Source organism: Habropoda laboriosa, unplaced genomic scaffold, assembly GCF_001263275.1.
Source record: "Habropoda laboriosa isolate 0110345459 unplaced genomic scaffold, ASM126327v1 scaffold295, whole genome shotgun sequence".
NCBI lineage: Eukaryota > Metazoa > Arthropoda > Insecta > Hymenoptera > Apidae > Habropoda > Habropoda laboriosa.
Window position 1 is genome coordinate 751092 of NW_017100429.1, and position 15697 is coordinate 766788.

At 43.5% G+C, this 15697-nt stretch overlaps 1 protein-coding gene across 4 annotated transcripts in view; it reads left to right on the forward strand.

The window, feature by feature from the left end:
• LOC108575729 (basement membrane-specific heparan sulfate proteoglycan core protein) overlaps positions 1-15207 on the forward strand; it is a 123371-nt gene extending 108164 nt beyond the window's left edge. The window contains exons 20-52 of one of the 4 annotated variants that reach the window (XM_017938608.1): positions 680-817; positions 889-1137; positions 1416-2295; positions 2358-2482; positions 2556-2733; positions 2808-3018; positions 3227-3367; positions 3433-3726; positions 3916-4344; positions 4417-4784; positions 4859-5141; positions 5207-5642; positions 5733-6029; positions 6313-6458; positions 6530-6710; positions 6797-6826; positions 6897-7169; positions 7242-7793; positions 7870-8287; positions 8379-8568; positions 8650-8917; positions 8998-9258; positions 9321-9593; positions 10370-10639; positions 10791-10942; positions 11016-11323; positions 11392-11858; positions 11924-12089; positions 13335-13728; positions 13790-14156; positions 14231-14432; positions 14508-14858; positions 14949-15207. In XM_017938608.1, the coding sequence (XP_017794097.1) occupies positions 680-817; positions 889-1137; positions 1416-2295; positions 2358-2482; positions 2556-2733; positions 2808-3018; positions 3227-3367; positions 3433-3726; positions 3916-4344; positions 4417-4784; positions 4859-5141; positions 5207-5642; positions 5733-6029; positions 6313-6458; positions 6530-6710; positions 6797-6826; positions 6897-7169; positions 7242-7793; positions 7870-8287; positions 8379-8568; positions 8650-8917; positions 8998-9258; positions 9321-9593; positions 10370-10639; positions 10791-10942; positions 11016-11323; positions 11392-11858; positions 11924-12089; positions 13335-13728; positions 13790-14156; positions 14231-14432; positions 14508-14858; positions 14949-15207 (9557 nt within the window). Of the gene's footprint in view, positions 1-679; positions 818-888; positions 1138-1415; positions 2296-2357; positions 2483-2555; positions 2734-2807; positions 3019-3226; positions 3368-3432; positions 3727-3915; positions 4345-4416; positions 4785-4858; positions 5142-5206; positions 5643-5732; positions 6030-6312; positions 6459-6529; positions 6711-6796; positions 6827-6896; positions 7170-7241; positions 7794-7869; positions 8288-8378; positions 8575-8649; positions 8918-8997; positions 9259-9320; positions 9594-9802; positions 9971-10369; positions 10640-10790; positions 10943-11015; positions 11324-11391; positions 11859-11923; positions 12090-12285; positions 12512-13334; positions 13729-13789; positions 14157-14230; positions 14433-14507; positions 14859-14948 lie in introns of those variants that run through there. The other 3 variants (XM_017938609.1, XM_017938610.1, XM_017938611.1) reach the window with 3 other exon arrangements.
• Positions 15208-15697: the final 490 nt, after the last annotated feature.

Consider the following 15697-nt stretch of genomic DNA (forward strand, 5'->3'; position numbering starts at 1 on the left):
GGGGGTAAACCTTTACTACAACGCCGTTGGAAGGATTGTAGTTATCGCATACAATCTTTTAACGGTCCACTGTCACGTCATGCATACAGACACACATAAATTATTCTTTATGGTAAAAGATCACTTTATAGTAATAGATATGTACGCCAAAAAGTATAGAAGTGCCCGCTGTAAGCCTATTGCCATTTCTCAAACCACTACTTAAACTGACTTTGACCGGCCAACACATTTAGCCTTTAGAACAAAATACAGTTGGTGGAACTGATACGGTGAGATCGTAAATTAAAACATTAAGCGACATCGATCGATGTTGCCTGATATTTAAAATTGATATTTAGAATTTCTACTTATAATTTCTACTTATAATCTGGTTTTCAATCAACCGTCGGTAATATCGCGAAGCTCGATTGTCGCCTATCGTTGTTCATGGGAGTATAAATGCGATAGTCTTATTCTATCGTGACTAGCTAATTAAAATCGAAGATGTTACAAGTTTTCCTTTATCTCTTACTACTTTCTGACCCTAAATTCTCCCAGAAGTTTCACCTTTGCTTGGTCAAGCTATACTTTAATGCTTAAATTATTTTATGATTTCGCTATATCAATTCTATCGACTGTACAGTTCAAGAAGCCTGTCAGTTATTATCTAAAACAATTCGTTGCTTGCAATGCACACCAGTTGAACCACCATCGACGATCAAGCCCCATATATGCCAGTACGACGAGGCCACCTGCGGCAATGGCGATTGCATTCCCAAATCTCATGTGTGCAACGGCAGAGTGGATTGTACCGATGGCTCCGATGAAATGCGTTGCAGTAAGTCTCTTTCTGTAATTAACGATTAAATACTTCCTTCCTCACTGAAAGCTCCATTGAATCTAACACAGGTCCACACGGCTGTGAACCAAATGAATTCCGCTGCAACAATACCCAGTGTGTTGGTAAAGTGTGGCGCTGTGACGGTGACAACGACTGTGCTGACGGCAGTGACGAGGAGAATTGTGATGGAAGCTTGCCAGACTCTTCATGTCGCATCACTGAGTTTGCATGCGCCAGCAATGACCAGTGTATACCCAAAACCTTCCAGTGTGATCAAGAAAAAGACTGTCAGGACGGCAGTGACGAGATAGGATGTTGTAGGTGTTTTGTGCTGACATTAGGAATCATTAGGGAGGTCATCGAACTCTCACTTGATTTAGTTCTCGAAAAAATATTGAATACGAAACTTTAAGGACTGTTTTCACTTTTTCAACGTGGATCATTATCGATAAAAAAGAATACGTGTCGAATATCTTTTTTCCAAAACTATACATCATATGAACTTCATTAAAATCTGTGTTTGACGGTTCGATAACGTCCCTTGTAAATGTAATTCTAACCTAACCCTATTAAATGTCTATTTCCCATTTCTCAGCTCCTGTGTACATAGTAAAGCCTCCTGAACCGATGTTAACACTAGAAATAGGGGAGGTTCTGATAATTACGTGCACAGCCATCGGTGTGCCCACTCCCGAGATCAGTTGGCGTCTGAACTGGCGCCATGTTCCCTCCAAGTGCACCATGACATCGGTCGATGGCGTTGGAATTCTCACTTGTCCTGATATTCAGCCAGAAGACCAAGGAGCTTACTCCTGCGAGGCGTTGAACAGCTCTGGTTTTGTATTCGCCATCCCAGACGCGATTGTCATGGTGAACACACATGGAGACCCTTGTCCCAAAGGGACGTTCAACTCTGAGGCGAGAAGCGTAGACGAGTGCATCGCTTGCTTCTGCTTCGGCGTGGCCACAGAGTGTAAAAGCGCGAATCTCTTCACCTATCAGATCCCACGACCTTTCGATCGACCTAAAATCCTATCTTTAAAGCACTTGGGCAGTGAACAGGTAGAAGATATCAGCAGGCATATTCAGAACCTAAACTCTGTAGGCCGCGACGGTGTACAGTTGTATGGACAGGCGCTGTATACGGAACTGTTGAACGACAGAAATATTGCTTACTTTCCCCTGCCTGAGGACTATCATGGTAACCAGTTGAATTCCTACGGTGGCTACCTGAAGTACAGAGTACGCTACAATGGCACTGGTGTGCAGAACTTAGCGCCTTCTGTCGTTATGATGGGAAACAAATATGTCCTATCTCACAGAGGGAAACAATTGATACCGCATTATGACCATGAGGAGTCTGTCAGGTTTTTCGATGGAGAGTGGTACAAGCAGCAAGGCATGAACGAAGCCGTTCCTGCCACCAGACAGGAAATCATGATGACTCTCGCCAATGTGCAGAATATTTTGATTAAGTATGCTTATCCACTGAACGAATCTCACTGAACGAATAATGATGGATTAAATTGTTAACCAGGGCACAGTACGATTCTTCTCCGTTTTTGGACGCCCGGATTACTCATATAGTCATGGACACTGCTGACGTGAGGAATACTGGACTTGGATCAGCATCCTATGTAGAGGAATGCCAGTGTCCTTCAGGTCAGTTCTAGTTTAACCTGATGTTATGTCAATTCTGTCCCAAAATATTCATTGGAACGTGATGATTCTTCAGGATACACTGGTCTATCGTGCGAGGAATGTGCCCCAGGTTACCTGAGGAGAGAAACCGGAGCCTGGCTTGGTCAGTGCTACAGAGACGAACCACCATGTCCTCCAGGATACTATGGAGATCCTACGAGGAACATCCCTTGCCAGACATGCCCCTGTCCACTTACCAATCCTTCCAATCAGTGAGATAACACTACTTGCTATCAGAAATTTGCTCTGAAAAGATCCACCTACAACTTTGACTAATTTGAAACAGATTTGCACGCACTTGTCACCTTGCATCCGATGGCTATCCAACCTGTGATTGTCCACCAGGCTACGTGGGTCGCAGATGTGAACAGTGTGACCACGGCTACCAAGGAAATCCCCTTATCCCAGGGGATATGTGCATTCCTACACCGCAATGCGATCCTGATGGCAGTCTGAGCTCAGTTGCTGATCCCATTACCGGAAAATGTCGATGCAAGGTATCAAACTTTCGTTTAAAAAAAAGTAGAAAACTGTTTTTGTATACTGAATAAGTTTGTACAACGTGTTTCACCACTCTTAACGCTTAACCTTGGAAATATTCCTAATTGCTGGGAAGTGAGTACAATTCAAGATAGATGGTCGTAATATGAACGTCTGAAAAATGAAACGTTGGTGCATATGATTTAAACGATCTTGATTTTCCAGCAATACACGACGGGGCTGACTTGTAACCAATGTAAGGCGAATACGTTTAATCCGTCGTCGAAAAATCAATTCGGCTGCATCGGCTGCTTCTGCATGGGCATCACCGAAAAATGTGTCTCCTCCAACTGGTATAGAAGCGAGGTAAGTACATGAAATTACACCAAAGTAGCCATTAATATCTACATTGAAGATTCATCGGATTGTAGATTGCAGTCTCCTTCACCAACTCTGCCAGAGGCTTCCACTTGATCGAATCCAAGACATCAGATGCGCCACCGATCGTAAAAGAAATCATTGTGGATCAGGTGGCCCGTGAGATCCTTTACAATGAATTCTTAAACCGTGGAAACAACGATGTCTACTACTGGCAGCTGCCCAGCATTTTTCTGGGCAACCGGGTCACCTCTTACGGAGGAAACCTCAAATACACTGTCCGCTACGTGCCTGCACCTGGTGGCCAAAGCTCCAAGAACAACGCTGCTGACGTGGAACTGATCAGCGTTAGTAGATTTGTGGCATTGTGATTAATTTCCAGTGAAGAGAAGAAAAATCAGAATATTCCCTTAATTGCTAACTTTATTCTGATGCGCTAGCTTATATTTATTACTAATTAGGTAGACATCACGTATATTCGTGAACCGAATCTCGAAATAATCACTTAATTCATGTATATTTGTTTCACTGCACAGGCAAACGACATCAATCTGTTGTACTTTTCCCGCGAGTCTCCTGAGCCAAACTCTCGACAAACCTTCATTGTTCCTCTCTTGGAGCAATATTGGCAACGCAACGATGGAACACAAGCTGACAGAGAGCATTTATTAATGGCTCTGGCTGATATTCGTGCTATTAGAATCAAGGCCACGTACACTACGCATACAGATGAGACAGCGTTGTCACTAGTATCCCTCGACACAGCTGAGAAATATAACACAGGACTATCTAGAGCTGTAGAAGTGGAAGAATGCAATTGTCCAGTGGGTTACAAAGGATTATCATGCGAGGATTGTGACGTTGGATTCACCAGAGCTAGCGAGGGTCTCTATCTAGGCTTGTGCAAACCTTGCTTCTGTAATGGCCACTCTAGCCAGTGTAATCCTGATACTGGAACGTGCGAAGTAAGCAGAGAAGCGTTTATAAAGTTTGTGTTTCTTGGTTCAAGCGTTTTATTTTCGCCTCGACTGTTTCAGAATTGTGCTCATCATACCACTGGGGAGTACTGCGAATTGTGTGAGCGAGGATACCAGGGTGACACGACTCGAGGAAGTCCTCACGACTGTGTATTCACAGGCGACAATCGTACTTGCGTCTGTGATGAGGCTGGCTCGCGAACTGGTCTGTGCATAGAGGACAGATGCGATTGCAAACGAAACGTAGACGGTCCTGAATGCAATAGATGTCGTCCAGGCACGTTTGGTCTCTCCGCAGACAACCCTGCCGGGTGTAGCGAGTGCTATTGCAGCGGTGTGACCACTCAGTGTCACGAGAGTTCGCTATATGTACAACAGATACCTGTCTGGGTCTACGACAACAAGCACGGATTCACTTTAACGGACTCGTGAGTACCCGTTCCCTTTCTGATCTAGAGAATACAATATCTGGAACAGTATTGATGAAATTTGCACTCGATAGGACGAGGATTGAGATCATTGACGATGGTTTCGAGCTGAACATCGCCATGAACGAATTAGGCTATCGTTATCCAGACAGTCGGGGACGCAGGCTGTTTTGGTCTCTGCCCGCAATATTCACCGGTAACCAGGTGAAGAGCTATGGTGGCAATCTGACGCTCACGCAACATATCACCGCATACCCTGGAGCCCAAAGTTACAAAGATCAGGATATTATACTAATTGGAAATGGAATTACACTGTTTTGGACGAATCCTATCGATATCCAGCCTGATATCCCATTGGTTGGTACCAGAACATCATAATTCACCACTTACGTCATATTTTCACGTGACTGTTTTTGCTGTAGTCCTACTCAGTACCACTCAGAGAATTCGAATGGAAACGTTTGACCATGGAGGGGCCTCGAGTGGCTTCTAGGATCGACATGATGACAGTGCTCTCTAACCTAGAAGCAATTCTGGTCCGTGCAACGCACAGTGAGCGAATGACAGCCACTTATATCAGCGATATAAGCCTAGACACAGCTGTGGATCATCAGACAGGCAACAGAAGAGCTGTCCAAGTGGAGGTCTGTCGTTGTCCAACGGGTTACATTGGCACATCCTGCGAATCTTGCGCTAGAGGCTATTATAGGGATACTAGTGACCGGTCAGCAAGCTACCTGGGTACCTGCAACCTATGTCCTTGCAACAACAACGAGGAGAGCTGTGTACTGACACGTAGTGGTCAAGTGAAGTGTCACTGTCTGCCTGGATACGTGGGCCAGTACTGTCAGGACACTGGTACGTATGGTACACGCCATAGAATACAATATAGAACTTATGATAAGACCTAGAGAATAGGGCACAAGAATAAATATTTTGAACGGTTAGGTGATCTGATGGTAAGTCTAATGCCAATGAATCCCGTGGTGAAAGCGAACTCGTGGGTCATATTCACGTGCAGCTACGAATCCATGGAACCGTTCTATATCTCGTTTAATCTCACTTCCTTCGATGACAAGCCTTTAACCGCGAGTTGCGCCAAACCAGGACCTATAGAAAGAACTAAGAAGGGCGCGATGAGGTCCTGGTACATTTACATCCGCCAGGATCCGTTCAACGTCGAATGCCACATTCAGAATCATAATGGAACCGTGCTGGTCAAGGTTATAACGTCTGTCACAGCAGGTTGGCCAGATCACAGGAATATTCGTGTGTTTGTCCATCACCTGGGAGGTGTATAGGTTTCACTCTCATTTGTGTCTCCATCATCAAACTATAGTCACGCCTGTTCAACCAAGTGTTCACTGCTTGGTAAATCTTCTGTCATCCGAACACAATACTCTCTTGGTCTCACAAGGAGCTTCATAGTGTAGAAACATGGATTTGGGCAGCTGTTTTATGTACCACTTTTATGTGTAATGAGCCTTTGCACCTTTTTTCCCTCTAATTTTCGTGGTACTTCTTACAGAAGATACAAACCTATCTATCACCACGACACCACATCCAACAAATCGTCGACCTACGATCGTGGTGTACATCGAAGGACCTGAGCTCCAAATCATCGAGACTGGGGGCACTGTTAGGTATCATTGCTCTGGAAGATCTTTAGATAACGTAAGTGATAGAAATGGATATTTTAAAGTGATGTATAGATTGTGCTGAGTATTTTTTAAATGTAAACGTAGGGATCTCTGCACATTAAATGGGAGAAAGAGGGCGGTCAGTTACCACCAGGAAGAAGCGTGTACGACAACCACGGTTTGTTGATCATTCGAGACGTGAAAGTGTCTGACAGCGGAATTTATGTGTGTCAAGTGAGCGACGGTGTACACGTCGCCTTCAAGAACGTCACTCTGACCGTTGGAGGTAAGGGAATAAGAATTCTATTTAATCTATGATAAATGTTCATTAAACTTAAAACTATGTGCACCATATGTTTCACGTGGATGCAGCTTTTCCTCAAAGCTTACTAGAAATCCCAGGTACATGTTGAAACAACATTCCAAAATTCATTCGACAATTTTGATATCTAACTTTGGATAATTTTCAAAGGTGTGCATTCAACACCGCCAAGGATAATCGTGACGCCACCAAGCTTGCAAGTGTTGGAAGGAGAACAAGCCAAGTTCCGGTGCGAGGCCAGCGGGAATCCACCACCGCATATCGAATGGATTCGCGTTCATGGTCCAATGAATCCAGAAGCGACCGTCTACAATGGTGTGTGGAACCTCAGGGCAGTTTCTAAGAGCGACGCTGCCAAGTACAAGTGCGTAGGGAGGAATAACGTCGGTATGGATGAGAAAACAGTCATTCTCTACGTCCTGGGTATGTATATAGTGACGCAAATCAATGCTGAATAATTGAATATTTTCACAGAAACATTGTCTATATTTACAGACAATAGAAATGTACCAGTAACACAAGGAATACCACCCATCATTATTCCACCAGAGTGGATAGGAGTAGCTGGAGAAACTATCACCATTACCTGCATTCCATCACAGCCCATCAACGTCACCTGGACTCGTCAGGATAGCCTTCAATTGCCTCACAGAGCCAGCCAACGCAATGGAGTGCTAAATATAAGAAATCCAACTCCATATGACTCAGGCATATATGTCTGCACGGCCAGCAGCTTGGTTGGAACAGTAACCAGCAGCACGATCAACATCACAGTGCTACACAGACCTCCACCCACTATCATCACGCAGCCTGAGAAGCAGACAGTGCCACAAGGCAGTACAGCTGAAGTAAGGTGCGTCACAAGCGGAGAGTCGGCTCCGGAAATTAGTTGGAATAAGTATCCAGGGGAGATGAGTCCTAACGTGCAACAGATAGGCAATACTCTGAGAATCGTCAACATCCAGATCGCTGATAGGGGTGTGTACGTGTGTCGAGTGACAGGAGCAGGGCGTAGCCATGAAGCTAGCGCCATCATCGAGGTCGAACGTGAGTTAGAGAACAAGTTCAGAAGACTTTTACTTATCTGACAGTGTTTAGAGTGGTTTTTCTGTTCATTCGATAGCCAGAGAAACACCCCAAGTAGAGATCTACCCTAAAGACGTGCCTCCAGTGACTCTGGGAGGTTCTACGGATCTACAGTGCCGCGCAGTGGCGGGCATTCCTACGCCAGAGCTCTACTGGGCTCACCAAGATGGCAGACCATTTCCCTTTAACGTCAAACAGCTTCCTGGAGGCGTGCTCAGACTGTCTAACGTCACAGCCAATGACCGTGGCGCCTACGTCTGCTCCGCTGTCAATTCTGTGGGCTCTAACTCCGCGGTGGTGTACATAGAGGTGCAATCTCTGCCAATAATCATGATTACCCCGCAAGCTGGCACCCTGACGGTGAAACCTGGCGATTCAGTGCGCCTGACCTGCAACGCCAGCGGGTATCCACAGCCTTCTGTTGCCTGGAGTAAGCACGTGAACGTGGTATCATTGTAAGTTGCTGCTGAAGGGATAAACGATAGTATTTGCAGTATTAAATAGTTGGATAACTGTTCAATTTCTTTTCTCTCTCTCCTTCTTCAGTAACCACGAATTAATATCTCTACCACAAAGCGCTGTCTACGAGATACATTCCGTCTCACCTGACCACGAAGGTTCTTACAGCTGCCACGCGAAGAATGCCGCTGGATTCGTCGAAGAAAGCGTCTACATCAGAGTGGAGGATAATGAGATTTACCCGCCTTGCAGAGGCAATACACCCTGCACTGACCCCGTGTCTGTACGTGTTCGTGAAGGGTCAATGTCGTATAAAATTAGAATACATTGATCACTAAACGATTGATCTTCATTCCAGGATGATAGTATTCCCATGGACTATCTCAGGATCCCAAATGGCGGCAGAGTGGAGATACATTGCAGCGTGCATGCCTACGATGGCAATCATATTTACCTGGATTGGAAGAGGACGGACCATAAGCCCTTGCCAGAGGGTAGCACGGTTCACAATGGTGTTTTAATTATACCAGAAGTTGAAAAAAGCGCTGCCGGAGAGTACGTTTGCTCTGGCATGGATCAAGCTGGCAGTCCTCTCTTCAAAGCAAAATCTCGCCTAGTAGTATTATGTAAGATCATCAGTTAGTGGATAATACACAATTCCTTTTGCATACACAATTCCTTATTTGCACGATGAATATTACTTCAGCACCACCTAGGATCGTGCTAATTCCACCCAGACAGACAGTTCGTGCGGGAGAAAATCCATCGATAGTCTGTAGAACCACAGGGGACGAGCCAATGAACATAGAATGGGCAGCTATAGGGCGCAGCTTGCCTTATTCTGTTTCTGATAATCGTGGAGTCCTTCAGTTTCATGGAATCACCTACTCAGATGCTGGAAAGTACCTCTGCAAGGCTACCAACGAAGCAGGAACCGCTGAGGCCGTAGCTGAAGTCCTGGTGAACGGTATGCAACATCGTAAGCTTCAATTTAAATCGTTATATTTGTATTAATGCTGTATGATGCAGTTGCGGAGCACCATTACGACGACGTGGACGTCAGAGCTACTGAGAGGGACGTTGTCGCGTATGCTGGACAACCTGTGCGCTTACGTTGCGTAGTCAGGGAAAAAGCCACCATAAACTGGTCCAGAGAGAGTCAATCATTGCCACCAACTGCCAGAAAAGAAGATGATTATCTAGAATTGCCAAGAGCTAGACCAGAAGATAGTGGAAGATATATTTGTCAAATCCAGACAGCTCATGGTGTTTCCAGTGACTATATTAACCTGAGCGTCTCGCGTAAGTTGCTATTCCTGCTTGACACTTATGCTTGCGTGCGTTTTTGTAAACTCTTTCATTAAGAATACAGATACATTAGAATTGTTCCTCTGCATGGAGTTTTGAAATGTTTAGTTCAAAGATTATCATCATCATTATCATCAGATCATTACTGGATGAAGCAGAGAGTTTTATTTATTTATTGATTATCGCGGTTGTTTCCACGGTAGTTATGTCGCGCACGGATTGCACGCGAGTGAACCTAACGCAATGCGAAGAAAACAGGTGCATATGTGGCATAAGAGGATGCTTTCTCGAGAATCCCTATTGCAACTACGATTTCGTCGGCTACTACTACAAGACGCCTGAAAACCGTCACAATCTTCAGCAACGACGCGGTTTGTTCAGATCATAAGGAAAAAGGAACAACAAAAAACTATGTGTTCTTCCCTGCCCAGTTTGACGTCTCGTTGTTGAAACGAATTAACTAAGCTTTTCCTGTTATTAATCAATCCCTTTTACTATAGTGCATACCCTGGCATGTTGTTAACTTTTAGCCCATTACCCTGGCATGTTGTTAACTTTTGGTAACTAGAGTACTATCTGTGCCAAGATGATAATAAAAGAGTCTGAAACATAGTTACATAGCTCCAAGACCTGTATTTGTCAGCTAGCATAGTCTGCTCCCCAGCTCAAGTATCAAATAGGAGGCGGTAATAGAGAAGGGTCCACGTTTGCGCGTCTTCGAAATATGAACCGTGTTTCGTGTATTCTGATTGTAACATTTTTTATTCTAGCTTCTGTGACACCAGCAGTCAGCGTGGAGGTCTCACAAGACCCAGTCAACATAGGGGATACCATCGATATAAGATGTGCTTGTTCTGGAACCCGCAATCCACGTTACCATTGGTCCAGACCCAATCATCCAAACCTGCCAGAGAATGCTCAAGAGTATGGCAATGTTCTTAGACTGCATAACGTAGCTGTGAGTGACAGTGGTTTGTACAGATGCACTGCAGATACTCCTGAGGGAATCTTTGAGCAAGATTTCAACCTTGTTGTTCATGGTAAGATAAAATGATTAACGTCAGAGAAGAGTAAAATGATTAATACAATATTTATTCTATTTTTACTTGCTCAAACTGTGCTTCAACGTGAGTACACGATGATCTGAGCAGCCAAGTAGCAGAGATCTACAATTGTGACTTTATTTCTCAGGTGGAAACAACGATGCACCAGCAATCGAAACCAAGTATGCTCCTTATGGCTCTCTTCTAGAGATGGACTGTCATCCCAACTTGAATCCACCCATGAAGTTCCACTGGAGCAAACTTGGGGGCTTCCTGCCACGCGATGCTCAAGCTTCCGAGGTGCAATACTGAATAAATATTATTCATAAAATTATAAGAATTCTGACTTTATCATTTATATCTTTCTTCTTAGAGCAAATTGAAGCTAATTAACATCAAAGCAGAGGACGCAGGAACCTATTTGTGCACGGTGAACAACGATCTTGAGAATATAGAAATTCCAACAGTGCTGGTAGTAACAGGAGTGGTTCCACACTTTAGCCAGGCACCACAAAGCTTCATTGCTTTTCCACCTTTGTTTGACTCCTACCTGAAGTCCAATATCGAGGTCTCCTTCAAGCCAGAGAACTACGATGGCATCATCCTGTACAATGGAGAGTCCGATCGTGGAAACGATGACTTTATTCTGCTGTCTCTGGTTGGAGGGTACCCACAATTCAGGTAAAAATCAAATAACCGAAGTTTGTAATACGTATTTCTCGCTACTAATTATAACTTCTGTATCGTAGCTTTGACCTGGGCTCTGGACCAGCCATAATTCGTGCAGAAAAGCCTGTCACCCTTAGCGAATGGCACACCATAAAGTTGCAGCGCAACAGGAAAGAAGGAACCATGCTGGTCGATGGAGAGGGACCATACAAGGGCATAGCAGCTGGTAGAAAGCAAAAATTAGACCTGAAGGCTCGGCTATTCATTGGTGGTGTGCCCAGTGACTATATTATCAACAAGTATGCAGAGGTGAACAGTGGTTTCGTTGGATGTATCAGCAGATTGGTGATAGGGGAGAAGGAGATGGACCTGATTGGTGACCAAACAGACAGCACTGGAATCACAAATTGCGAGACCTGTGCTGAGAATCCTTGCAACAATGGCGGTGTTTGTCAGGAGGCTGCTACCAAGAATGGCTACACCTGTCTATGTCGTGCTGGCTATAGTGGCAAGCATTGTGACTACGTTGGCCAGTCCTGTTATCCAGGTGAGAATTTAATATCTGAAAAATTCTCTTGAACACTTGTTTGCAACTGTGAATGAATTTTCCAGGTGCTTGTGGTGAGGGTAAGTGCGTGGACAAGGAGACAGGCTTCGAGTGCTACTGTCCCCATGGCAAGACAGGTTCACGTTGCGAGAATTCTATGAAGATTTACGAACCAGCCTTTCATGATGACAAGTCTTTCGTAGCACACGACACACCAAACGCTCTTAGACGGTAATTGTCTGTACAGAAAGCATGGTGCATGACATTATTCTTTCAGTATACACCTAGAATGTGCCCTAGCTCTCTTCTTCTTTATCAGTAGAGAATTTGTTTAATTATCCACATAGGCAGGAGGATCCTCAGACACACTGACGACATCTGTTCGTCCCATTGTAAGATTGTTCCTAATTGGAGAAATAATTTTCAGGACGAGAATGAACCCGAGCCACACATACTATCCATTACGAGCACGCAACGCACAAGTTAGAAAGCCACGGTCGAGGCAACATCACCGCAATAAGCCACAGCACCACACGAACCATTAGTAGTTTCCCTTATTTTCTTCTCTTACAACCAAACAATGAGGATGCACATAATGAGAAAAAGAAAATAAAGAAAGTGTATCTTGTGTAACTGCTATTTATAGTTTTGTCAGTCAGCATATATGTATATTATTATTATATTTTTTTTATTAGAATTTTATTTTTCAAGCCTGTATAGTGGGTAGTTCCTCGGAATGAACCTCATGGTGCTGTAATATTAGAATACTATACTTATACATTATACATTTATTATATCCAACCCTTTCCGGTCATGAGTATTTTGTTCCAAGAACAACCTCTGTCGACAGAGCTCTCTTCTCTATTAAGATAAATCTCGGACCGTGAAGGGTTCTCTGTACAGCTTCTTAAATAATACACTTAACGCATTGTGTTAGTCATTTTAATTATTGTAAGCAATTATCAATTGGGTCACTGCCAGAACAAAAATTGCATTTTACTTCCAAGGTAATAAATTGATGTTGCGGCATTAAATGTGACTTGTGCACTAGGCACACAATAAACACACACACGTGCGCACCAAAAAATTAGGCACATTTGAGAATGTTTGTACTTATTTTATAAGAACCTGTATTTCGGTGTATGTGCCAGAAGTGACGTGTGTGTTTCTAGGGCCAGAATGAACGTTTACATGTATTCAAATGATGCTATAAATATAAATATATGTCTTGAGATGCAAATAAAAATTGATTTAACAGGATTTGTTGCCAAGTGAAATGTTCATTTCACTGGACACCCATCTTTGCCATTTTTATAACCATAAACAGAGGTAAGTTATACAGCAAGTGAAAACCCCTCTGTATCTACACATTCTTGCTATTGAGTGTAACATTCTCTCCCATTAACAGGAACTAACCTCTTCATCCCAAAATCAAAATAAAGCAATCACTTTATTAATATTCAATTTTGTCATTAGGTTTAAGGTGGCGTTGAACTTAAATCCTCTCGAGGATAAAGACGGCATCTTGATGTACTGTTCTCAAAGTGACGAAGGACTTGGGGACTTTGTGGCCCTTGTGGTCAAGGACAAACGCGTGGAGTTTCGCTACGACATTGGTTCAGGCCTGGCAATCATCAGATCCAACCATATTCTTCAGCCTGGAGTATGGACTCACGTTTCAGTGAACAGAGATTTTAAAGAAGGGAACCTGACAGTAAATGGAGAGCCCACAATTGGAGGCAAGTCTCCAGGAATTGCGCGTACCATGTCTCTCAATACACCCCTATATATTGGAGGAGTTGATCGCAGGAGAATCATAGTGCACAAAAATACTGGTGTTGACAGAGCTTTTCGTGGTTGTATCAGTGATGTAAGTCTTGCTGTAGACTCTTCATTGGAGTTTCAATTACTTAAAACATATTCTTTTTCAGCTTGGAGTGTCTTCAGTGAACATAGACATACTGAAATCAGCCATAGATTCAGCTAATATAGATGACTGCAATGTTCTGCATCCAAATCAATCCAGGCTCACCACAGTGATCACTACTTCACCATCTACAACAACACCATATGATCCATGTGCATCCAATCCTTGCATCCATGGAATGTGCCAAAACAGTGATGTGTATGACTACTCTTGCACCTGTGCATATGGCTACGTGGGTAGAAATTGTGAGAATATCCTGAAGCAGTGTGAACTACTCCTTCCTTGTAGAAATGGAGGCACCTGTACTGATCTCCATGGGTCCTATAAGTGTGACTGTCGACTTGGTTACAATGGACAGAATTGTGAAAAATGTAACTACCTTAGGAGATTACCATCAAATTCAATGTACCTTTTACTCTATGGTCTAACTTATATTGATTTCTAGTGGCAGAGATTACCTATGATGTTGCATTCAGAGGGGATGGTTGGCTGGAGTTAGACAAGTCTGTGATGACGCATGAGGAGGAACGCGAGGTGTTAGGTTTTGAGATTTCAACGAATAAAACCAAAGGGCTAGTCATGTGGCATGGACAGACACCTAATGACTTGAATACTGACCATTACATGGCTCTAGCTGTTGTTGATGGGTAATTCAGAGCCTTCCAATTGAATATTTCCACATTCAGAGCTGGTGTTCACTTTGTGTACTGCTTTTTTTCCAGCTATGTAGAGTACCAGTACAACTTGGGCTCAGGTCCGGTGGTGATACGTGTCACTGCACAGAAGGTGGACGATGGAGAGAGGCACAGAATAATCTTGAAACGCCAAGGAAGCGATGGTAGTATAGAATTGAATGGTGAACACATGGAGAGTGGTGCTAGCTATGGAACACAACAAAACTTGAACACCAGAGGCAACGTATACTTAGGTGGAGTGCCTGATTATGCTATGACTTATGGGAAATACCAAGAGGGGTTCTCTGGCTGCATTTACACTATGGAAGTCCAAGATTCTGGTGCCATAGACATTGGAGAGAAGGCCATAAGAGGAAAAAATGTATCACCATGTACCAGGTATCCTCTTTAACGTTATCAAGTCTTCTATCTATCCTCTTTGACGTTATCATCTTGAAATGTTCTCCTAATTTTTTCTACGCTGCTCAGAGCAAGATGGATCCCCTCATCCTTGGTATTTACCAACGCAGACACGGATATTTTTGACGCGTTTGTCCCCCCCCCGCCTGTGAACATAATCCACCCAAAACCAGCGGCCAATCTGGCTGCTTATAGCATCAAGTGTTACTCATTGTTGATCTTGCTCCAAAATTTCCTCGCGTTCACCATGGACGTGCGAGAACAAAGTGTGCTTCTCATAGTGTTATGCATGGACACCATAAACGCGATGAAATGTATATTAAGTTAAGTGTTTCTCCACGAACGAATATGCGTTTCTTTATACGTAGCATGTTTAACAATGAAGAAACGTGTATTCAACGATCATTTTGTGTAATTAATCAATTTGTAAATTGTTTAATGCTTCGTTGACATTGAGAGCAAGGTAAATGATTTAATACATGCGTTCTACAGAAGATCTAAATATCATCAGTAATTCTTTTCTTCTTCCTTGGGTTATAGTTGTCTGGATGATAGACTTCCAACCAGAAGAGACCTTGGAACATCCCATTAGGAGGTTAGGTTCAGTGTATCACTCTGGCAAGATTTAAATAGTGGCGAAATGGTATGGAAGAGGCTGATTATTATCTACAATATGAAAGTAACCGCGGCAAATGATACCATAAGCAGTTTTATATCTGTAGTTGTACAGTTGTTACATCTCCAGGAACATTTTATAATCGAATTAACTACATTTTATACAGCAGAGAATTTCTCATCCTCTTTTCTGGGCGATTCTA